Genomic DNA, 25,887 nt, shown 5'->3' with positions numbered 1-25,887 from the left:
GGATCTGAGAGAATTATTCTTATTTTGTAATTGTCCAATTGATGATCTGAGAGATTTATTCTCCTTTTGTGTTTTGTCCAATTGTACTTTCTAAGGTTTTTTTTTTTCTTGTTGCAAGATATTAATTGTCTCTCCCAAATTTTTAAGCTCCTTCTTTATTTCTTCAAGGAAGTCTTTCTGTTCTGGAGACCAGATTGTATTCTCCTCAGAGGTTCCAGGTCTCTCTGAGTTGGGGTCTTTCCCTTCTTATGCTAAGACCTTGAGTTGGGGGGGTGGCTGGTTCACCTAGGCTTGGGATCGCTAAAGGCTTTACTGAGTGCAGTTTCTCTGGCTGGTCAGTAGGAGGTGCTGGTTGCTTTTTCTGCAGTGTCTGTGACCTTGGTTGAGAGACTTTCTCCCTTTGCTTGAAAGGAGGAGTTGGAACTATTGAATTCTTTTGCCTTCAATCAATGGTGGGCTTTACCCTGGCCTGAGGTCATTTCTCAGCTGGGCTGGTTCTTCTGCTCACACACCTGGGCCTGAGGCAGAAGTAGTTTGCATTTGTTTGTTTGGGAAGAGGCCTCTATGCAATGGAGGTGTGGACTCAAGAGTTTCTCAGCCCAAAGAGCCCAGGGATGGTGTCTGCAGCTCTCCTGCACCAGAACTCTCCCCCCAGCCTGGTCCCCAAGCTCCAGGGGGACAGCACCAACACCAGTGCCTCTGCTTCCCCATGGACCCGAGATCCTTTCGTCCAGCCCTACCGCTGATCCAACAGGTCTGGCTCTCCGGCCCTCAGACTCCCAGTTCCAATTCAGGTGTTAATCTGGCTGATCCGGGGCTAATCCTCCCTCCGAGCCCAGACTCACCCTCCTGAATTCAGCCAAAGCTGCCGGGGGAGACAAATCCTGAGGTAGATGTTCTTTCTCCTGGCTTTTCTTTCTGGGTTTTGTGGGTCGGATTTCTTTTAATAGGTTTGTTTCATGTGATAGATGGGGAAAGATCAGGAGACTGTCTTCTCTCTGCCATCTTGGCTGGAAGTCCCAGGACAGTAATGTTCCATTACATCCATGTACCATCATTTGATAAGTCATTCTTAAACTATTTGCTATCAACTGTCTCATTCCTTGTTTTGGGAATTCTTGTGTATTTTTAGTCCTAACCTTTAAATTAATACTTTCTTAGGTATGTATTATTATTGTTGTTTGTCCTTCCTTCTCAAAGAAGACCATGACATCAGAGAGGTGATGCCATGATACACAAGTGAATTAGATTTAAGTGACGGGGGGGGGGGGATTGTGCAAAGTTGTTCTTAAGAACATCCTCTTTTTAAAAATAATACTCTTTATTGCTTGCTGTGACATTGTATTCTCATGATTCTCCTCCTACCTCTCTGATTTTTCCTCTTTTATCTTTTTTCTAATACTTTTCTCCTTATCATGCTGTACTCCAGGTTTCTACCTTTGGCTCTCTTCTTTTCTTTTTCTACACTTTAGCCTTTCCTTTGAATTCCATGTTTTTCCATAGATTCCAATGATTACTTCTTTTTCAAAAGATTCCCAAAATTTCCACAGCTTTCCAGCTGCCTTTTTGGGAACACCAACTACAATGAGTTGAGTAAGAGAGCAAAGAGATAGCAAAGCCAACATATTAGTGAGAAATGTAGAAGAGCTAAAAGTATGCAGGATAGGAAGCCAAGAATGAACAGTGTCCAGAAGAAGACTCTAGCACTAGAAGGGAATCATATAGTTCAGTTTCTTTGTTCTACAAATAAGGAAAGTGAGGATCAGAGAGTTGTAGCTACTTGCCCAAGTTCTACAGGAAATAAACCCCCCAAATCTTTTAAATCTTATGTATTCTGCCTCCAAATCTAGGAATAAGGAAATTACCTTTGAACTTAGTAATTAAGAATTCATTAGTGGTCTCTGAGGAAATTGTTTCAGTAGGACAGATGGGATGGAAACTAGATTACAAGGGGCTGAGGAAATAAAACTGGAAGTTGTATGTATAGGCAGCTTAGCAATAAATTGTGGTGTCCAAGTATTCAGAGAAGACTAGTATCTCTGGTAAGAGGACTTTCCAAACCCTTTTTAGAGCTGCTCATCCACTTTTGGTGACCACATGCCACCCAATTCTCATTTGTGGCTCCAAGACTGTAGCATGCACAGTGGTCACTCTGGCAAATTGTCTCTACAGATAGGCTAAACTAGGTTAAGGGTAACTGAGGGGTCTCAAACCAATCAGTGAGTTAGGGAGATGTCTACACCAGAGGAATGGGCAGATGAAAACAATTTGTTCCTCTGGACTATGAGGGCAACTGAAGCAGGCACTGTAAAGCACTTAAGAGCTTGGTTAGATGTCAAGAACATCCACTACATCTTGGGCCATTGCCAGTCATCTCAACTTTTTGTCTTTCCATTGGACTTCAATGATTCTAGAAAGAAAGTGAGACTGGCAACTGTGCAACTCTGCCTCACATAAATCCAATTCACCCATAAGACAAGACATTACCCCTGATGTATTTGGTTCTCTTTGAAAATGAAGGGTAAATATAACAGCTGTAAAACAAAGAAGAGATTGTATGTGGATGAACTAAACACATTAAGGGAAGGTCTTTTTTCTGTATAAAGACTTGAGTGTACTTGTCAACAGATGGAAAGGAGCCAATGGAGAGGAAAGACTGATGAGAAGGAATAATTGCTGAAACAAAATCTTAGTAGAGTTAAGAGGGAATGGAATTGAGAACTCAGATAGAGATCAGTTTTAGCAAGGAGCAGAAATGCCTTTTTTCTCCAGGGAAAGTAAGAGAGAAGGAGTGGCAGATTGGAACTGAGAGATGTCCCAGCTGAAGGCTTCTGTTTATTGAGTGACATAGAAAGACTGCCACTGTAAAGGATGAAGTTGTGCTTGGAGCTTCAGGCAAGAATAAGTTACCCCACAGATTGGGTTAAGGAGTCAAAAGGAATGACAAGTTTTCCTTCTAGCCCTGGAGGTCCTCCTATGGTTATAGATCATAAAATGTTGCAAAATCATTGTCTTCCCTCAGACCAGCTATAGTCTTTCCAGGTTTTGCATTCTCTAGATGGCTTTCCCCAGGGATGTTTAACAGGTCAAAAGAATGAGTAGAAGAAATGAATGCTGGAAGTTATCCCCAACTGATAAATAGCAATTTCCTTTGATTGTCCTCCATGCCTGCAATGCTCTCCTTCACTCTGATTAATGACCTTCCTGGCTTACTTTAAATCTTAACTAAAGTCCCATCTTCTGCAGCAAGCCTTCCTCAACTCCTATTGATTCCAGGACTTTCCTTCTGTTAATTATCTCATTTATTCTGCTTGTGGCTCACTTTGTATATATTTATTTGCATGTTGTTTCCCTCAATAGATTGTAAACTACTGTAGGGCAGGGACAGTCTTCCCCCCCCCCCTTTTTTTTGAATTCCAAGCACTTAGCACAGTGCCTGCTTATTGAGTGAATTGAGGGAATGAGCGGGCAATCAATTCTACTGTAACAGTAAATTATCATTGTGGCAGATTTGAATGTATTTTTGCGATGTCTTTTGTTTTAATTCACAGGATCATAGTTTCCACCAGTTTCCCTCCCTTTCTTCATCCCAGAAACCCATCCCATATAACAAGTAGAATTTTAAGACTCTTCCCCCCCAAAAAAAAGTAAGAAGAGGGAAAAGCAAGCATTACCTCATTACATTGAAAAAGTCTGAAAATATGTGCATTGTACAGGATTTGTAGACATCCTGTTTCTGCAAAACAGTAGGTTGGTTTCTTCATATTCTTTATAATTTTTCAATATTCACGTTTTTTGGGGGGGGAAGTGATGTTCTTTTGGTTTACATTTGTTATATTCACTGTGTATATTAGTTTCTTAGTTCTGCTTAATTCATTCTCCATTCTCTCTTGTAAATGCTTTTCCATATTCATCATATTCACTATTTCTTTTAGCATAATAATATTCCATTGTATTTATGTACCACAATTTGTTAAGCCATTCCCCAAGTATTTATTAAATCATTAATGTGTTCTGGGACAGCAAGATGTCACAGTGGATAGAACACTCATCTTCCTTAGTTCAAATCTGACCTCAGACACTTCCTAACTGGGTTACCCTGGGAAAGTCACTTAACCCTGTTTGCCTCAGTTTTTATGTCTGTCAAATGAGCTGGAAAAGGAAATGACACTTCATAATAGCCTGGAAAACCTTGAATGAACTGATGCTGATTGAGTGAGAAGAACCAGAACATTGTACATACTAACAGCAACATTGGGTGATGATCAGCTATGTTTGTTCATTTCAGCAGTGCAGTAATCAAAGACAATTCTAAAAGACTTGTAATGAAAAATATCCATATGCAGAGAAGGAACTATGGAGTTTAAATGCAAACCAAAGAGTACTATCTTCAGTTTTTAAAAGTTGTCTTATGTGGTTTTTTCTTATTTCAATTTGATTCTTCTCTCACAACATGATTAATATAGGTTTATGTTTAGCATGGTTAGACATGTATAGCCTGTATTAGATTGTTTTCTGTTGGGGAGAGAAAAATGTGAAACTTAAAACATTACCAGAAATGATTTTTGAAAACTACGGTTGTATGCAGTTGAAAAAAATAAAGGAAATATCATTTTTAAAAAAAGGAAATGGCAAACTATTTCAGTATTACTGCTAAGAAAAAAACCTCAAAATGAAGTCATAATGAGTCAGACACAACTGAAGAACAACAACAACAAAATAATATGTTCCAGGTAATATGCTAAAGAAAGTATGAAAGGAAAATAAATGAATTCAAAGATCTCATTTTAATGGGGGAGATAATATGCAGATAAATATGTACAATTGGGTCAAAACTGGTTTATGAAGGTAAGCAAAGACAGATTTGATTATGAAAATTGACGGAAACACTACAAGTCAAAGAATAGGTTTATTATGAGTTGAGGGAGCAAGGGAAAGAGAAGTTTACGAAGTGTGTTTGGAGAGTAGAATTTTAAGCTCAGGATCTTGGAAGTGATTGTTTTGTGATCTGATCATACTGGGGTGAGAACAATGTTGGGGAAGTGAGAATCAGAAGGACTTTTTCATGTGATGAGGAGAATGAAGAATTGTTTGATAAGGCGGATAAATGGAATATTATTTTGAATAATGAAGACCTTGAGGATGCTGGGAAAAGACAAATAAAATGGAGAAAATACCAGGTACAAAAGTTGTGATGATTTTGTTTATAGATTAGAATGAATGGGACATTTTATCAAGAGTTTTCGTAGAATCTTCTTCAGATATATTATTAAATAAAAATTCAGATATTATTAAAATATCATGGATTTTTGTCTAAATAGGAAGGTTTAAGGATAATTGTGCTTGTAAATAAAGGGATAAAATTCATTTTTTAAAACAGAAAAATGATTAGAAATGCCATTATTGTAGAGAATTTTTCTGAAAAATCCATTGAGCTGCTCCATGAAAATACACAGAGACCTCTAAGGAGGGGTTAGTGTAGGTGGATAAGGAGATGGGAAATCATGCAGCATAAAACAGAGAAGCCTGGAAAGGTTTTTTGAAAGGAATGAATATACTCAGATAATTCAAAAGATGATTTAGCCATTATGTGCATTCCATCTACAGAAGGCAATCACAAGGACTTCATTACTTAGTAAACTGAGTTGTAGATTTCTGTATTCAGGAAATTCTTCAGAGGAGCTGCCATTTTTCCCAAGCTAGTATAGCTTTCAAAAACCCAATTACTTCCATAACATGATAAGGTATTTAAGAAGGATTTTATTGGAGGAAAGGAATATTGATATTGGAAATTTTTAAAAAGTATGAAATGAGAAACTGCCTCAAAGGTTAAAACAGTAAAAATGAAGTCTATTTTATGAAAAATAAAAGGGCGTTGACTTCAGAAATAACGCTATTTGATATTTTTGCCTGAGAAGCAGTAGAAGAAATGCTTTGCTGGATATTACAGGGCAAACCAATTATTTTCATTTCATTTGGTAGGAAAGATAATGGACTAATGGTAGAAACATAGGATGTGTTTCCCAGAGGGGGAAAGATACTAAAGAGATCTGAGAGCTTTCTGAAATTCCAGATGATTGTTTACTCAATTGAGAAGGCCCCAAGACTAATGTAATCCATGCCTCATTTATATGGATATCAGGTGTTGGATAACTTCAGTTGAAGATATACTACTTCTCCCTGGCAATAAGTAAAGGTTAGCAACTTGAAATCATGAGAAATTAGTTTTGTGATCTCATTGATTTGGGAGTTGTCTTCAATAATTCAGAGTTAAGTCCATCTTTGCATGCTCATGCCATGCTCCCCTTGTCCATATTCTCACCAAAATTCACCCCAGATGTTCCTATGAAATGTGCTTTTCTTTGTTTACTCCTAAAACAAGAGGGAATCTACCAGTGGGGCATCTGACTGTCTGCTTTGTTCTTGCCATAGACCAGCAATAGCCCACTGTCTATTCTTGTCACACAATTTCTTTATGATAATTGAAAAACCTAAAAACATATCTGTAAACATGTCACCAAAATACATGGATAGAGATTGGTACATGGAAAGGACACCACACTGAGAGGCAGAAAAATTGGGTTCTCATTATGCCTTTGACAGCTGCTTCCTATTTATTTTGGAAAAGTCTCTTAATTTTTTTAGCCCTCAGTATTCTCATTTACATAATCAGAGACTAGACTAGTGGCTTCTAAGATCCTTTCCAGCTCTGATATTATATGTTTTTATGTAAAGACAGACTAAAGAGGTTGCTATGCAGTGGATAGAGCACTGATGTCAGGAAGAGCTGAGTTCAAATGTAGGCTCAGATGTTCAGTAGCTATGTGACCCTGGGCAAGTCACTTAACCTCTGTTTGCCTCAGTTTCCTCAACTATATGAAATAAGGATAATAAAAGTACATGCCTCCCAGTGTTATTTTGTGGATCAAATTGAAATAATATTTGTAACACACTCAGTATAGTGCTTGGTTGCTTGCTTGCTTCCTTCCTTCCTTCCTTTCACTTCCTCCCTTTTCCTTTTTCTCTCCTTTTCTCTATCCTCTCATCTCTCTATCTTTCCCTATTTCTTTCTGTACTTCCCTCTCTTCCTTCCTTCCCGAGTTAGGCTATTTTCCTAAATCTTCATTTAATTGTTAGAGAATTCTTCCAAAACACTTTGCATTGTAGGAGATGAAACTGGAGAATTCATCTTTTGTGCAATTACTGAAAAAAATTGTGAAAAAAAAATGGAGGGAGAAACATCTTAGTTGTGGTAGATGCAACCTAAAACTTTCAATCAGGCCCGAAATCATTTGGTTGGTATTGTTTCTTGGCAACAATGATGGAGTGATTTGCCATTTCCTTGTCCAGCTCATTCTACAGATGAAGAAACCAAGTCAATGAAGGTTAAGTGACATTCCCAAACTCATAAAGCTAGTAAGTGTCTGAGACTGAATTTGAACCCAAGTCCTCCCTCCCTCCTTCCCTCCCATATCCAAAGAACCAATTGAGGGTTTCATAGAAACAGCATACAGACCCTGGTGATATTGCTCTATTCTTCTACAAGGTTACCCCTGCCTCTCTTCACTCTTTAGTCTCCCAAAGGACTCACAGCACATGAGGGTCTATGCACAAAGCTTTCCATTCTCTCTGCTTCCAGGTTTTTCAGCCAGTCTTATGTTTCCAGGTCTGGGTTTGTATTTCAACTCTGTTCTCCCAAGAACAACACTCAATTTACCTTGCAAATCACTGTATGATTGCTTGCTTTTCAATTAGTCAGATCTGCTTGCAGCTTACTGCACAAAAAATGGGGTGCTTGGTATACAAATGTACCTGATAAATAATAAAAGCTGCCCCAGAATTTATTAAATAGTAACTCTTATTTTTATAGTAGGTAAAGATTTATGAAGGGCATAGCCTTGTGAATAGAGGGTTGACCTTGGCTTCAGAAAGACTTCCTCCATTAATCATTTAGACAAACCATTCGTGCCCTAAGTAACTCTTAAGGACAATAGTTGCAGAGAAGGTAAGGTTTCCTCCTGGAAGTGCCCTTGAAGTAGCAGATAAGATCTAACAAAGAATTTCCTGACAACAGTCAGAAAAGATAGGTTGGGGGGGGGGGTTGTTAGAATCAGGAAGACCTAGGGTCAGATTCTATCCTAGATGTTTAAGAATCTTGTGACCAGGGGATTAATGCTTTTTCTCTTGAAAAATGAGGGAGATGGGGTGGCTAGGTGGTACAGTGGATAAAGCACCCGCCCTGGAGTCAGGAGTACCTGGGTTCAAATTCGGTTTCAGACACTTAATAATGACCTAGCTGTGTGGCCTTGGGCAAGCCACTTAACCCCATTTGCCTCGCAAAAAAACCTAAAAAAAAGAAAATGAGGGAGATGGATCACTAGTCTGAAAGGTCTTTCCAGCTTTAAACCTATGATCTTGTAATCCTAAGTGTTATAAAATTTCTCAGGGCTGTTAAGCACCTTATCCCTGATGAGGTATGTACACACGTGGACTCAACAGACACACTCATACTCACACACATTGCTAGCAAGTATCAGTATGGTATTTGAAGCCAGGGTCTCTCCTGATTTATAATCTAGCATACTTTTTACCATGCTCTATAGCTTTTCAGTAGGTAGAAGAGAAGGGAGAGGTAAGGAAATGAAATAAGCATTCTATGTACCAGTTATTATGCTAATTGCTTTAGAATATTATGTCACAGGATTGCTTTCAAAGTAGATACTCTTTTTGGCTGCCAGAAATTTAGTGCTGTTGTAGTATTGACGGGAAAAAGAATATTAAATCTGTGCTCAAATTCTGACTGTTACTAGTTGTGAAACCTTGGGCAAATCACTTCTGGGGATCTCAGTTTCTCTCTTTTGTAAGATGATGTGTTGGACTTAATGATCTCTTGATATCTGTGATCCTATGGAGTTGCTGTTCAGTTGTGTCTGATTCTTTGTGACCCCATTTGGGGTTTTCTTGGCAAAGTGGATTGAGTGCTTTTGCCATTCCCTTCTTTGACTCATTTGAAAGATGAAGAAACTGAGACAAATGGGGTTAAATGACTTGTCCAGGATCACACAGCTAGTAAGTGTCTGAAACCAGATTTGACCTTGGAATTCCCTGATGCCAGACCCTATGTTCTGAGCACTGTGTTGCCACCAGCTATCCCTCTGAGGCTATTGCAATCACTTAAGAGATCTTCCTACCTTCATTTACTCTCATTCTAGAATCCTAGATTTAAAGCTGGAACCCTCATTTAACAGTTGGGAAAACTGAGGCTGGGTGATGTGAAATGATTTGTCTCAAGACACACAACCAAGATGTGAAACCAGGACTTCTGACTCTAAATTCCACATTCTTTCTCCTATGTTTAATCTTCCATATATATATATATATAGATATGGTAACATGCAGTGAGGAGACTAAGTCCTTAGAGCATGGGACCTGGAGTCAAGAAAATCTGAGTTCAAATCCAATCTCAAACATTTACTAGCTTCATGATGCTGGGTAAGTCACTTAACTTCCATCTGCCTCAGTGGCATCACCTAGAATCTGGATAATAATACCTATCTTCTAGGATTATTGTGAGTTATTTAATTTCCGCCTGCCTCAGTTTCCTCATCTGTAAACTCAAAATAATAATACTTACCTCCTAGGATCATTATGAGTCACTTAACTTCTTCCTGCCTGTGTTTCCTCATCTGTAAACTCGGGATTGTGAATCACTTAACTTCTGTCTGCCTCAGTTCTTTACCTTTAAAATTGGAATAATAGTAACACCAACCCTCCAGGGTTTTTGTGTGAATCACTTAACTTTTATTTGCCTCAGTTTCCACATCTATAAAATGAGAATAATAGTATCTCCCTCCCAGGATTATTTTGAAGATAGAATGATATCCAAATTGTCAAGCCTTTTGAAAAACTTTAAAATACTATATAAATGCTAGCTGTTTTTAATGTCACTTCTCAAGTCTTAAGAAATGCATATGTTGTTCTGATGTTGCTGTTGTTGCTCAGACCATTTTGGGAAACACACTCTTTCTTTTGCTTTTTCAGCCAGTCTTGTCCACTACCCCAGAATTTGTGCTCATTTTTGTAGTTAGTAGAGTTGAAAGCTCCCATTGTACTATGAGTGATACAGTGGGACAGGCTGATTGACCCAGATGCTTCCATGTGGTGCTGCTCTCTTTTTCAAAGGGTCTTTTTCATGTCCATTCCCCTTACATATAGTTTAATTTTTAAGGCAATGAACATTCCAAGCATAATTTTTTTTCAGTAGAAGTCAAATCAAGCATTTTTTATTAAGTGTTATGAATTGTGTTAAGGGCTGCAGATACAAATACAAACTAAAAGAAAGATAGGCCCTGCCTTCAAGGAGCTTACCATAAAAAGAAACTGAAAGTGGGGAGAGTTGGACAGAAAGTTTCCATCATAAGGTAAAGTGGAGGAAGAGGTCCAGAGAGTCTTCAGCTAAGCTGGGAAAGAAGAAAAAAGAACCACAGGATGGGCAGTGCATAGAAGAATGACTATGGAGGCAGGAAGACCTGAATTCATGTCCTTCCTATGACACTATCTTGTGTGACCCTGGTCACATTGCTTAATCTTTTATTGTCTAGTTCTCTTAAGACCTTAAATTACAGATGAGTTGTTGAACAATATCAGTGGACCAAGTTTTTATCTTCAGGAATTCTACTCACCAATAAAATCACAAGTTTGAAGTTCTTATCCCGCCCAAAAAACAACCCAATGAAATGAAATGGAAAAACATATTGATTTTAATTTTCCTTTTAGTTGTTTATGACTCAGGTTTTACATTAATATATATATGTATATATTAATGATTTCTTTTTATATTAATTTTATAGATATCTTTTATGTTTCTTTATCATCTTAATTTAAGATTATATACCTTGTACTTCCCCTGCATAGAGAACCATTCTATATAATGGAATAAAAAAAGAAAAAAAAGCAATTCTGTAAAGCCAATAAAAAACATAAATTGTATTAGACAGCATATTGTTTAAATTTATTATCTAAAATAGCAAATAATTCTGAGGTACAGTTTCTGAGTAAATAAATAATGATTTAATAGTAATGGTCAATAGGTTACTATTTAGTCAAATCAATTAATCCTTCAGCAATTAGTGACAAAGGAGTGAGTTACAGGGCTTATTTTTATATCTAAGAATTTAAAAATATCAGCAATCTTGGGAAACTTATATCTAAGAATTTAAAAAATCAGCAATCTTAGGAAACTTGTTTTGAACCCAGTTCAGTTGGTTGAGGACTTGGAATCTACTCTAAGGAAATTAGTCACCATAAAGAAAGGCAAAAATAAAATCCAACCCATCTACCCTGTTACCATTTTACTTACACACACACACACACACACACACACACACACACACACACACACACACACACACACAAACACAGAGTCACAAAAAGATAAGATATTTGGTAGTTCCTTTCTTTCATTTTGTTCTTTGGCAGGGGTGGAACATTGAAGTCCCAGGGGGAGATGGAATTGTTAATGACCTTTACACTGGGAGACAAGGTGGTCAACAGAAGTAAACTCAGGAGGGGGAACATATAGAGTAATTATTAAAAGAGGAGAACAGGAGTGTTAAGTCATTCCATTCCTAAGGAATACTGAGAGAACTTGAAGTACCCTAACTTTCAGATCAAAGCTTAGTCTTCATTTTCTTTTTTTTCTTTATTTAAAAATTTTTGTTTGACTGATTTTTGATGTCTCATGGTCTTAAGCTTCCACTTGCCAAATCTTAAGTTTTAAGGAATTATTTTCAGTTAAATTTTGTACCTCCTTTTCTATTTGACCAATTCTACTTTTTAAGGAATTGTTTTCTTCAGTGGATTTTTTTTCCCATTTAGTTAATTGCATTTTTTTAAGGAATTTTCTTCAGTCAATTTTTATCCTTTTTCCAAGCTATTAGCTCTCTTTTGCATACCTCATTTCTTTTCTCAATTTTTATTCTCTCTTATTTGACTTTTATATTCTTCTTGAACTCTTCCAAGAAGGCGTTTTGAGTTTGAGACCAGCTCATATTCCCTTCTGAGGGCTTCACATGAAGGCATTTGACAACTTATCCTCTTCAGAATTTGCATTTGAATCTTCCCTCTAACCATAGTAACTTTCTTTGGTCAGGACTGTTTCTTGCTCTTGGGGAACAGGGGATACTGTCCCAAGCTTCTTGTTCTGGCATTCAGGGATGCTGCTCACTGACTTTCTGCTTTGGGACCTGTGGTGGCTTGCTCCCTGCACTGACGTGACCTGGTGTTGTAATATCAATTATGGCTTCAGTTCTGGTCTGGCAACTTGACCACCATAATAGGACTGGAGACCTCACAGCTCAGTTGCTCAGCCAAGACCACTGGACCTTGGTAGCTGATTTTGGAAAAGCCTCCTCTTTGCTTCCCTGCATCCCACCTACACTGGACTGTACTCCCCTTTTACTCCAATGAGACGGACCTTTTCCAAAATTCCTTCAAGTTCTCTCAGGTTGAAAAGTTGTTTCACTCTGTGTCCTTTTGAATTCTATCACTAAAGAATTCTTTTAGAGGCTTGATTCAATGTTTTTTTCTTTTCCCCAGAGAAACTGGGAAGAGCTTCTCTCTGCCATCTTGTCCCCCTCAGAACTTAATCTTTAAAAGTCCTAGAGAACTAACATAGAAACTTCCCTATTAGAGAAACATTGCCTTAGCAGCTTTGGTATTAAACCTGAGATACTAGATTATGAAATATTTAGGAAAGATTTGAATAGTTTTCCTCAGTTTAATTTTTATCCTAAACAGAATCCAGAAACACAAAATACTGGAAAATTTGGTTTTTCTCTGATCTATGGGTATATATGCTTCTATCTTTCCAATATTTTGCTCCCACTAAAAATACTACTGTGACTATTTTGATGTATACAAGACTTTCTGTCTTTAACCTTTTTGGTTTATATGTACCTAGCTGAGATAGTCTAGAGAGCTTTCAGAATGGCTTGAGCAATTCATTTCCCCATCAAAAGTGTGCTCATGTGCCTATCTTTTCCAAGGAATGAATTAACTTTTTAGGGAAAATATCTTTTCTAAAATAAATTTTACTGCTATCTTCTGCTTTTCGCTATTACTATTCTTTTGCAGTATCTTTTCCTTTGTTACAAACAAATAAACATTAAAGAAAAAAGAAGAGAAAAAAAGTGAACAAAACCAATTAGTATTGAAGAAGACTTAATGTATATGCAGTGTTCCACAACCCCTGGACCTTCCCCCTTTCGAAAAGAAATTAAGGTTAAGAGTTACAAGGGAGTTACAAGGGATTTTTGAAGATAATTTTATTTAAATTTTTGTTTTGCATATGAAGCTATTGAGGCCCAATGGGATCCTATTTTTTCCCCCAATGAGATCTTGTGACCAGGCTTTTTTGACTCCAAATTTAATATTGTGTTAACCATATCACTGTGTTTTATCTGAACCATTCTTTCTGGCTTATAAGACTCTCTATAGTCATGTTTACATTCTACACAGTAAACTTTACTTCCTTCTACTCCAGGGATTTTTAATCTGGTGTTAAATATATATTTTGATGGCTTTATTTCAGTATAATTAGTTTTCTTTTATAATCCTATATATTTAGAAATATTCTTCTGAGAAAGGGTCTCTAGGCTTACCAGACTGCAGAAGGTGTCCGGGACATAATAAAATTTCACTTCCTAATATATATATGTGCCATTCTAGTTGCATCACTTTCCTTGGTAACCAGGGAATCTTCTCTGCTAGTTTTCATGGCAGCCTCTTCCTCACCCAGAATACTGTTTTCTCCCCTTCATCTCATCAAATCCAACTCAGTTTAAGTTGCAAAGCCCTGAGGAAACTTCCCTTGATCATGATGTCCTTTCTCTTCTATTATTCTGAACTCTGATAGTGCTTATATGTGGGCTATGGGGAAATCTAGTTCACAGAATTGAGCCAAGCATTTTGCCTCATACTGTTTTCTGTTATTTACTATATTTTAGCTTTAATCCCCTAATCTCATTATTAATTCCATGATGGTTGAAAGCTTGCTTTTATACTTGAGTATTTTTATAATGTCATATAAAGGTTTGGTCATTACTTCCAAATCCCTCTTATGCATCATTGACTGATTCTTTTAAATTTTTAAATAACTTTATTTTTAATTAATTTATTTATTTTCATCTATTTGTACATCCATATTTCCAAGTTATAAAACTTCCCTCCACCCTCCTTCCCACCTCCCTCCCCTCACCCTCAGCAGGGAATAGTCAAGTTAGCATTTTACATATATATTTTGTTAATCATATTTACAAATTAGTAAATTTTGGTATGAGGAATTAGGATTAAGGGAAAGAGATGTATAAGAGATAACTTTTATAAAGTGTTCATAAGATTTGGCAGGGGTGTTTTTTTTCTTGTGTGTTTTGTTTATTTTGTTTTTCTTCTTCTGTTTGGGGATAATTTGGTCCATAACCAGTCAAATAAAATTGTCCTAGCTCTCTGGATTGTCGAGAGGAACTGCTTTCATCAAGGTTGTTCATCTCATAATGTCGATATGTACATTGTTCTTTTGGCTTAATCCTTTTGTTCAGCATCAGATCCCATAAGTCATTCCATGCTTCTCCAGAGTCCAACCATTTGTGGTTTCTTATAGAGCAATAATATTCCATAGTATTCACGTACCATGACTTGTACCATTCCCAAGTTGATGGATATCCCCTCAATTTCTAATTATTTTCCACTACAAAAAAGGGCTGGTATGAATATTTTGGAACAAGTAGGATTTTTCCCATTTTTTACAATTTCTTCTGGATATAGTTCTAGAATTGGAATTGCTGGGTCAAAGGGTATGAACAGTTTTATTGCTCTTTGGGCATAGTTCTATATTTCTCCCTAGAAACGTTGGATCCATTCACAACTCTACCAGCAATGTATCAATGTCCCAATCCTCTCACAACCTCTCCAACATTGATCATCTTCCCTTTTTCTCATCTGACCTAATCTGATAGGTGTGAGATGATACCTCATTGATGTTTTGATTTGCATTTTTCTAATCAATAATGATTTGGAGCATTTTTATATGATTATATATAGCTTTTTTTCTTTCTCTTTTTTTTTTGCAAGGCAATGGGGTTAAGTGGCTTGTCCAAGGCCACACAGCTAGGTAATTATTAAGTGTCTGAGACCAGATTTGAACTCAGGTACTCCTGACTCCAGGACTGGTGCTCTATCTACTGTGCTACCTAGCCACCTTGATTATATATAGCTTTAATTCCTTCATTTGAAAATTGTCTGTTAATATCCTTTGACCATCTATCTATTGGGAAATGACTTGGTATCTTATAAATTTGATGCAGTTCTGTATATATTTTAGAAATGAGACCTTTATCAGAACACCTGGTTGTGAAGATTATTTCCCAGCTTTCTGCTTTTCTTCTAATTTTGGCAGCCTTGATTTTATTAGTGCAAAGCCCTTTTAATTTAATATAGTCAAAATCATTCATCTTGCAGTTTATTATGTACTTTAATTCTTGTTTGGTCATAAATATATCCTTTTTTCATAGCTCAGATAGATAATTTTTTTGGTTTATTAATTTATCTATGTTATCACTCTTTATGTCTAAATCCTATAACCATTTTGACCTTATTTTTGTATAGGGTGTGAGATGTGGATCTATGCCTAGTTTTTGGCACACTGTTTTCCTGTTTTCCCCACAATTTTTCTTAAATAGTGAGTTCTTATCCCAGAGACTTTGGGTTTGTCAAATAGTAGATTGCTGTAGTCATTTACTGCAATTTATTTTGAATCTATCCTAATCCAGTGATCCTTTACTTTATTTCTTATCCAGTATCAGGAAGTTTTTATGATTGCTGCTTTATAGTATAGTTTGAGATCTGGTAGAGCTAGTGTCACCTTCCTTTACATTTTTTTTCATCACTTCCCTTTCTCTTCTTGCTGTTTTGTTGCTCTGGATGAATTTTTTTACTATTTTTTCTAGCTTGGTAAAGTAGTTATTTGTTAGTTTTATTGGTATGGCACTAAATAAGTAATTTGGGTAGAATTATCATTTTTATTATATTAGCTTGAGCTAACCATGAGCATTTGACATTTTCCCACTTATTTAGATCTCACTTTATTTGGGTGAGGAGAGCTTTATAATCGTGTTCATACAGTTTCTGGGTTTGTCTTGGGAAGTAGATTCCCAAGTATTTAATGTTGTCTACAGGTATTTTAAAGGAAATTTCTTTTTTCTATCACTTGTTCTTGGGATTTGTTGTTCATTTATAGAAATGCTGATGATTTATGTGCGTTTATTTTATATCCTGCTGCTTTGCTGAATTTGTTAATTGTTTCAAGGAGTTTTTAGATGAGTTTTTGGGGTTCTCTAAGGTATACCATCATATCATCTGCAAAGAGTAAAAGTTTTGCTTCCTTATTGCCAATTCTGATTCCTTCAATTTCTTTTTTTTTTCTTTTATTGCTACTGCTAGCATTTCTGATACTATATTGACTAGTAATGGTGATAACGGGCATCCTTGTTTCACCCCTGAATTTATTGGAAATGGTCTGAATTTATTCTCATATAATATTTTTGATGGTTTTAGATAGTATTTATTATTTTAAGGAAAACTCCATTTATTCCTAAACTTTATAATTTTTAAAAGGAATAATGCATGTTGTATTTTAGCAAATGCTTTTTCAGCATCTATTGAGATAATCATATGATTTTTGTTGCTTTTACTATTGATATGTTTAATTATGTTGAGCGTTTTCCTAATGTTGAATATCCCTTCCTGCCTTCCTGGTACAAATCCAAGCTGATCATGGTGTATTATCCTGGTGATAACTTGCTGTAGTCATCATTGCTAAGCATCAATCTTCATTAGAGAGATTGTTCTATAGTTTTCTTTGTCTGTTTTGGTTCTTTAGGTATCAACACCATGCTGTGTCATAAAAGGAGTTTGGCAGAGTTCCTTCCTCTCCTATTTTTAAAAATAATTTACATGGAATAGGAATTAATTGTTCCTTAAATGTTTGGTAGAATTCACTTGTAAATCCATCTGGACCTGGAGACTTTTTCTTAGGGAGTTTATTGATGGTTTTTTCAATTTCTTTTTCTGAAATGGGGTTAAGTAATTCATTTCCTCCTCTGTTAATCTGGGCAGTTTCTATTTTTGTAAATATTCATTCGTTTCACTCAAGTTGTCCAATTTATTGGCATACAGTTCATCAAAGTAGTTCTGAATTATCTCTTGGACTTCCTCCTCATTGGTGTTTGTTTACCTCCTTTCATTGTTGATACTTGTAATTTGATTATTTTCTTTCTTTCTTTTAATTAGATTAACCAGAGTTTTATCTATTTTATTGGCTTTTTCATAAAAACAACTCTTAATTTTATTTATGAGAGCAATGGTTTTCTTGCTTTCCATTTTATTAATCTCTCCCTTAATTTTCAGAATTTATAATTGGTATTTAATTGGGGATGTGCAATTTGTCCTTTTTTTATCTTTTTAAATCATATACCTAATTCAATGATCTCCCCTTTCTCTATTTTATTCATATAGGCATTTTTAAATATTAATTTCCCCTCAAAACTGCCTTGATTGCATCCCATAAATTTTAGTATGATGTCTCATTATTATTACTTTCTTGGATATAAATATTGATTATTTCTATTATTTGCTGTTTGATCCACCCATTATTTGAGATAAAGTCATTTAATTTCCAATTAGTTCTTGGTTTATCTTTCCCTGACTCTTTATTACATGTAATTTTTTTGTATCATTGACTGAGAAGTGTGTATCTATTATTTCTGCCTTTCTGCATTTGATTTTAAGATTTTTGTGCCCTAGTACATGGTCAGTTTTGGTGAAGGTGCCATGTACTGCTGAGAAAAAAGTATATTATTTTTCTATCCCCATTAAGTTTTCTCCGTAAGTCTATCATATATAAGTTTTCTAAGATTTCATTCACCTTCTTAACTTCCTTCTTGTTTATTTTGTTGTTATATTTATCTAGTTCTGAGAGAAAGAGGGAGATTGAGGTCTCCCCATTATTAAAGTTTTGCTGTCTAAATCTTATAATTCACTCAGCTTTTCCTTTAGGAATCTGGTTGCTATACTACTAGCTGTATACATGTTTAGTAATGATATAGCTTCATTTCCAGTGGTGCCTTTTAAGAAGATGTAGTTCCCTTCCTTATCTCTCTTTTTTTTTTTGACATTTTATAACTATATTTAAATGAAATTCAATTTAGTTTTCATCCACATTGACTGCCTGTAAGCTTTTGAAAGTGGTGACAGGCACATAAGTAACCAATGTATGCAGCTTGTTTGGTGAATCTTCATCCTCATTGTGTTTCCTGGATAAATGCACTTGAGTACGGTATGGGATATTCCTTATTCCTTTGGCCCAAACAGCTTTGTTGAGTCTGGTGTCTATGTGTACATCTGGTGTTCCCATTTCTTCAATGGCAAATTTGCGAATTTCCTTTAGAGCCCGGGGACCTTGCTTTTTGAAACCTACTCCATGAATCCTCTTGTGAATGTTGATGGTATACTCTCTGGTGACCACCTCGTTGATGGCAGAATGTCCCTTCTTCTCTCCACCTTTCTTCATGGGAGCTATCCTGCCAGGCACTAGGACAGAAAGGAAGCTCCTTATCTCTTTTAATGAGATTGATTTTTGCTTTTGCTTTAGAATCACTACCCCAGATTTTTTTACTTCCACTGAGGCATAATATATTTTTCTCCAACCTTTTACCTTTACCCTGTGTGTATCTGTGCTTCAAATGTGTTTCTTGTAATCAACATATTGTAGGATTCTGGTTTTTAATCCATTCTACCATCCACTTCCATTTTATGGGACAGTTCAAGTTCATCCTATTCACATTTACAGTTGATTACATTTGATTACAGTTGATTACTAATTCTGTATTTCCCTCCATGCTATCTTTCTCCGTTTATATTTATCTTTTTCCTTTTCTCTTATTCCTCCTCACAAAAATTTTACTACCTTTCCCCTTTGACTTTTCTTTTAAAAATTTAACTTTCAGGGGTGGCTAGGTGGCACAGTGGATAAAGCACCGGCCCTGGAGTCAGGAGTACCTGGGTTCAAATCCGGTCTCAGACACTTAATAATTGCCTAGCTGTGTGACCTTGGGCAAGCCACTTAACCCCATTTGCCTTGCAAAAAAAACCCAAACACCTAAAAATTTAACTTTCAGTTTATTTCCACTTATACTTTCCCTTCCCTTTTATCAGTCTCTTCTTCCCTATCTTTCCCTTTCCAAGTTCCCCCCTTCCCTGTAGATTGTTAGATTTTTAAATCCAAGTTGGAATGTATTTTATTCCCTCACTGGGCTAAATCTATTGAATAGAATTTACTCAGCATTCACATTCTCCCTTCTTTCCCTCTAAAATTATAAATCTTTGTGCCTCTATCCTTGGTGTTATTTATGGCTCTAATATTATTAATCAAGTATCAGCAACCACAGTTTAATTATTTGCTTGATAAGCTCCCATTGTTTTTAAGATTTCATCACAGATTATTTATTTGATTGCTTGATAAGCAGCATTGACTCAAATTTCATCAAATTATAATTATAATTATTTTTTACCTTACCCCCCTTTTCAGGTATCTTTCAAAAACACACAGTCTTCCTCACAAGCCAAAATATCATCCAAAGCCATATCATTTCTTGAACTATTTGTGCCCCTCCCCCAGCCTATTTTTTTTTTAGTTTTTGCTAGGCAATGGGGTTAAGTGACTTGCCCAAGGCCACACAACTAGGTAATTATTAAGTGGCTGAGGCCGGATTTGAACTCAAGTACTCATGACTCCAGGACTGGTGCTCTATCCACTGTGCCACCTAGCTGCCCCTTGCCTATTTTCTTTCACATTTTACCTCCTACCCTCCCCACCCAAGGTACTTAACACCTTGTTAAGTGAATCACCTCAAGCTTATCTAATTAACTGTAAGAATCTTGAAGATCTCTAAATACTGGAAGGTTCTGAAGGTCTCATCTGAGAACTTTACAAATATTGTAAGTTATAGACACTGATTCAGGTCCTTCCAGTTTATGATGCTCTCATTAGACAAGGTGTTTATCACCTTGTGATTAAAATGAGTCAAAGTATAATGAAACATTTGAATTAAAGTTAAGACCCCTGCTTTTTTTTTCAGGATTTTTTGTCTCAAACATAGTGATGTCATCTTCAATTTAGAGGCAAGACCCAATTATACCCATATCTTTTAGGTTCATTCTCTTCAATTCTATTCTACCCTCTTATTATTCTTAGAGACATAAAGTTCTAAAGAATTATAAGTGTTATAGCTTCCCTTTTAGGGTTGTATATTCAATTTGATGGTTGACCAACATTTGTTTAAAACAGTTTTGTTTTTTCAGTCCCTTTTCATTTGCTTTTTTTATGCAACTCTTCAGTTAGATATTTGGCCATTGAATTCTCTGTTAAGTTCTAGTCTTTGTGTCAGGAAATTCTGGAAGTCCTCTATTTCATTGAACATCCATCTTTTTCCCTGATAGTATATGCTAAATTTTGCAGGATTGTAATTCCAGGTCCTTAGCTCTCCAAAATATGTTATTTTGGTTCTTCTAATTCTTCAATGCTGATAGCTCCTGTGTTAGTCTGATTGTGTTCCCTTCATATTTGAATTGTTTTCTTTTTGCTGTATGCAGTATTCTCTCTTTTATTTGAGGGCTCCGGAATTTGGCTATTACAGTCCTTGGAATTTTTATCCTTGGGTCTCTTTCTGGAGGGGTTTTGTGGATTATTTCAATGATCGTATTATTACCTTGTTCTAGTAGATCTGGGCAGTTTTCCATTATAATTTCCTGCATGGTGTTTTCCAGGTTCTTTTGTTAATTCAGGCTTTCTGCTAGTCCAATGATTTGTAGATAGTCTCTTCTGTATCTGTTTTCCAGGTCATTCATTTTCTCTAGAAGGTACTTTACATTCTCTTCAATTTTTTCAGCCTTTTTCTTTTGTTTGATGAATCTTGTAGTCTTATAGATTCATTAGTTTCTAACTGTTCCATTCTAATTTTTAGGATTTTATTTTCTTCAATTATCTTCTGTGTTTCCTTTTCCAGTTTATTTTTACTTTTAACAAAGTTGATTTCTTTGGCCAACTTTTCATAATTTTCCTGCATGTCTTTCATTCCTTTTTTCCATTTATCTTCTTTCTCTCTTCTTTGTTTTTTAAATTCTTTTTTGAGCTCTTTAATGAGCTTTTGTATTTGAGTCCAATTAATAGACTGTTTTGATACTTCCCCTGTGAGTGATTTTTCACTGCTTTCTTCTTCAGATATGACATTGCTGTCATTTTTGTCTATGAAGAATTTTTCTATAGTGGGTTTTCTCTATATAGTTTTCTTTTAGTATTTTTATGTATCTTTGCTGTTTTGGTTCTGCTCCTGGGGTATATAAGAGTATACAGCCAAGTCTTTTTTTTTTCTGGGGCCTGAGCTGGAGTCTGATCCCTGGATTGTTGTTGGCCAAGATGTTGCCTATGCAGTCCAGGCCTTGCCTTTGCAGAGTTTTTTCCCCCCTCCTTTATGTTCTGGTTCTGACTTAACAGAGCATTGTTTCCAACCCAGTTCTGTCTTTTACCAGCTCCCACCGTGTTTTCAGGGTTCAGACTTTGTTTAGGGTTGGGATCCTCTTTGCTAGCTTCCTATCTAGCTGCTAGGACCTCTGTTATTATTAAGCTGTTGGAACTTGGATTTCATTGTGACTAAAAGCCTCCTGGACTTTACTTCCCCTTTTCCCCCCAAAGAGACAGACCTTCACTGAAAATCCTCTATGATGTCTACAATTGAAAACTTCTTTGAATCTTCTTTTTCTTGGTGGGATCTGTATTGTGAATGTCAGAGAGTAGAGGCTTCATTTATCTTTGGTAGGGAAAGGCTCCAGGAGCATGTTAGCTTTGTGCCCCCATCTTGGCTCCACCAAGGAAGTCCCCCCCCCCCTAGAATTTCTATTAGGATATGGAGTATACTGATAAATGTTTAATAACTATCTCTCAAAGGGGGAAGGGGGTGTTGTCAAACTTTAGAGTTTCATCTACATTCCTTAGATTTTCTCAATCAGTTTCTTAAGTCCAGACAATCAACAAAATAATATCAAGCTCTGTTTTTTAGCATTTACTGATTTTCTAGGTTTAAATGCTGGTGCTGAAAATTTAATAATTTTTAGAATGGATAAGTAGCAGCTGGTGGTGGCACATACTTGGTGTTGTGAGATGGTTAAAGGAAGGAGAGCTCCAGGGAGTAAGGAAATCATCATTTATGCTTGATAGGTTAACACACTATAAGAGAAAACAGGGTGATAAACATCCTCTTTATTAGGGCTTTGAACCTAATGGTTCATGTTTTATCATTTAGATGTGGGTACTGTCTGGGTCCTTCTTCCTCTGCTTTCTGACTCAGGTAATTCTGAGGTAAATATTAAAGGTAACTTAGGCCAGATGTTAGATGGCACAGATGATCATCTATCTAGTAGATAGGATGCTAGGTCTGGTGTCAGGAAGACTTGAGTTCAAATCCAATTCAGATCCTGGTTAAATCTCTTAACTTTGCCTTAGTTTCTTCACCTATAAAATGAGCTGGAAAAGAAAAATGGCAAATCACTTCATTATCTTTGCCATAAAAACTTCAGATTCACAGAGATGGACATGGTTAAAAACAACTGAACAACAACAATCTTGTTATTACAAGATCACATTGTTAATTAATGTCAGAGTTTGATCTAAAGTCTACCTGACTCTCATTTTAGTTCTCTTTCCTCTTCCATGTATTGTATGTAGCTTGGAGAAGAGGAGAAATTATAAAAGATGTAGATTTATTAGAGTAAGTTCATCATTTAATATGATTCCTTTCTTTTTAGAAGCTCAGAGATATCCAGTGATTTGTTCAAGGTCACACAAATGAAAAGCATCAGGAGATAGTTTGTTTTTGAGATATTGTGTGTTTAAAAAAATATCTGTAGCTTTGTCTATTTGTAAAATAGTGCTCCAATAAATCCTTTCAGTTATTTTTTCTGCCTTTCTGACTGTTGTTGGTCATTGCTTCAGGGTAGTCACCTCTTTGGTGACCTACTGTTATCCAAGTCAACTGTAGCAGAATTCATGGATAAAACAAAATTGAGATTGGGAAGGATTGTTTCTGTGTTTGTTAATCTGTCCTATTTTTCTCTCACATGATGCTGGAGAGTCAAATGGTGGCTATAAACATAAGCATAATATCAGATATCAATTACTTCTGTGATATCAATCAAAGATGTGTGACATATAAGAGTGCTGAACTTGGATTTGGAAAAACTTGAGTTCTAATTTTACCTTACATTGGCCCTGGGAAAAATCACCCAAATTTTCTGTGTTTTCCTCATCTATAAACAATGGAATTGTACTAGAGATGGCTAAAGCCCCTCAATTCTGAACCTGGCTTAGTTTCTATTCAGTTATGGGTCAAGTTAGTTTTGTATTGTATTTTGTACAATAAGAATTGTAGTGTAAGAGATGATATTGAAAAAGTTTCTTTTTTTTTTTGGTTGTTCTTGGTATATTATCCTCTTACTGGAATGAAAGCCCAGAGGAAATTGAGGGGATTAGAACATCGAATGTTTAATTACAGAAACTGTGGGAACCACACTGACTCCATCTTGTGACTCAATTCTGAAGCTAGCTTAATTTCTATTCAATTATGAGTCAAGTCCAATTTTTGTTTTGTAAGAAAGCTTGATTCAATTGTGGGAATTGGGAGAAAACCTTATGCTGTTTGAAACTAGCCCTGTGTGACTGGGAAACTGGACTAACTCTCTGCTGTCCAGAGAACCTTAACCAAGGATCTAGGTTATGCTGACAGAAACTCAACCAGATCCAAAGACTGATACAAAGAGTTTTCTCACAATTGTACATCTTAAGCAACCTTTATGTCTTATCTGAAAACTATATTAATCAGTTATTTTCTCCATGTTCCTTTAATTGTTTACAGATACTTTGGGGGAAGTGGAACACCTCTTTTTCTGAATTCAGGGAATTGCACTTGCCTCTCTAACCTCCCTACTTGGAAAGTCCCTAATCTTCCCTCCAAATCAGATTACCTAATGTTGTAGATTCAATTAAATGACCATATTAATTTCTTTTAAAGTGTAAAATTCTTGGGTTGGCTAGGTGGCGCAGTGGACAAAGCACCGGCCCTGGAGTCAGGAGTACCTGGGTTCAAATCTGAGTGTCTCAGACACTTAATATTGACCTAGCTGTGTGGCCTTGGGCAAGCCACTTAACCCCATTTGCCTTGCAAAAAAAAACCTAAAAAAAAATAAAGTGTAAAATTCTGTCTTCCTCTGTGTTCAGGGTCCAGGCCCAAACTGAGATAAAGCCCCTCTTTATTATGCAATTGTTATGTATTGCTTAACAAATTGATTTGCTCATATGATCCAACCTTTATTCCTCATCTTTAACTCACCACAGTTGGTTTGAAGTTGGTGACCATGTCATATTTAATTTTTTTATGTGGGGGGGCATGCTTTGCATAACTATTCAGTGTTATGGGAAGTGAACAGCTCTCTAAGAAGATGGACTTAGAGATCAGTACTTGGTTTTCTGGACTGTAGTTTAAAAACATAGATAACAATGGACTTTGGCCCAGATTAGAGTCCATCTAGTGAAAACTAGAAAGAATGCATTTTATTGGAGTCTGGTTTATCTGATTAAGAGGATTATTTAATTAAAAGGGAGAGGGAAGGAGAAATATGTACAGATCCAGCTCCTTAGAAGGCAACAGGTAAGAAATAGGAAAAAAGAGTAGGAGACTTGCTTAGCCATTTATGGGCACTAGTGCTGGAGGATAGGGGCAGAATGAATGATAATGGATTTCAGCTTTTATAAACCAAGGCATAGACTGTTGGTAGTTCAGATTTATATCTAGAACATGGCAATGGGAGGGTGTTTTAAGAGAATGGATCAGATAAAGGTGAAGGCAAGGTCATACTATAAATTAGTAAGATCTTAAGTTGTTTTGACATGCATGTGTCTAGAATGGAAGAGAGCCTACTCAGTGAACTATTTGTCATTCCCAGTCAATTGGCATGCATTTATATAAAATGCTTTCTGTGTAAGTTCTGGAAAGTAAATACAGACAGACAGATTGATGCTGCCCTCAAGGAGTTTTTATTCAGATGAAAGAAGACAGCTGGTAAAAGGAAGCTAAAAGGAAGGGAGCACTCTCATAAAGCTTGGAGTACAGTCTGAAGAAGAATGAAGCTGTGGCTGACCTGGTCATGTTCCTTCAATGGAAGGTCTGTGGAGGAACCTTCAGTCAGAAGGAGAGACTGCAGGAGTAGAGGCTGGAGTGTTATTGGAATCAGTTCCTACAACTCTGGAGAGTTTATTTTATCTTTTGTTTTCTAAATGTAAGAAAGTGATGGGAAAAAGTAACCATTGGGATATAAAGTTTTTAAATTAAGGAATGACACCAATAAGTCTGTGTCTTTGGAAAATTCAGTTAACTAGGTGTGTGACTCTGTGCATGCCACTTAACACCTCTGTGCCTCAGTTTCATCATATGTAAAATGAGGGGACTAGACTGGATGGCTTCTAGTGTTTCTTCTATCTCTACTTATATGAGTCATGTAGGAGGGAGAATCAACTACCCATGTAAATCCTTATTATAGGCCAAACAGCATTAAACTGAAATACATATTCCTGCCCTAGAGGAGAGTGCATCCCAATAAAATAGGCAGCATGTAAGCAGCGTTATTATTGTTGTTGTTTTAGTTCATGTAGTTGTTGTTTCCATCATGTCTGAGTCTGTGTGACCCTTCCCCACACTCTTTTTTGGAGTTTTTTCTTCAAAGTTA

The 25,887-nt window shown here is 36.3% G+C and overlaps 2 protein-coding genes across 3 annotated transcripts in view; one reads left to right on the top strand and one right to left on the bottom strand.

Moving 5' to 3' along the window:
* Positions 1-25,887, top strand: part of SNX25 (sorting nexin 25) — a 264,009-nt gene that overhangs the window by 116,101 nt on the left and 122,021 nt on the right. The gene's annotated exons all lie outside the window — the stretch shown is intronic.
* LOC141517130 (large ribosomal subunit protein eL31-like) lies at positions 18,221-24,521 on the bottom strand. Its single transcript, XM_074228027.1, has 3 exons — positions 24,495-24,521; positions 22,258-22,336; positions 18,221-18,645 (listed from the first exon to the last, which is right to left on the bottom strand). The coding sequence occupies exons 1-3, from the start codon at positions 24,519-24,521 to the stop codon at positions 18,260-18,262; spliced, it is 492 nt and encodes a 163-aa protein (XP_074084128.1). The 3' UTR covers positions 18,221-18,259.

Source organism: Macrotis lagotis, chromosome 3 (genome assembly GCF_037893015.1).
Source record: "Macrotis lagotis isolate mMagLag1 chromosome 3, bilby.v1.9.chrom.fasta, whole genome shotgun sequence".
Taxonomy (NCBI): domain Eukaryota; kingdom Metazoa; phylum Chordata; class Mammalia; order Peramelemorphia; family Peramelidae; genus Macrotis; species Macrotis lagotis.
The sequence above is the reverse complement of the archived record's forward strand: the minus strand, read 5'-3'. Positions and strand labels throughout refer to the sequence as shown.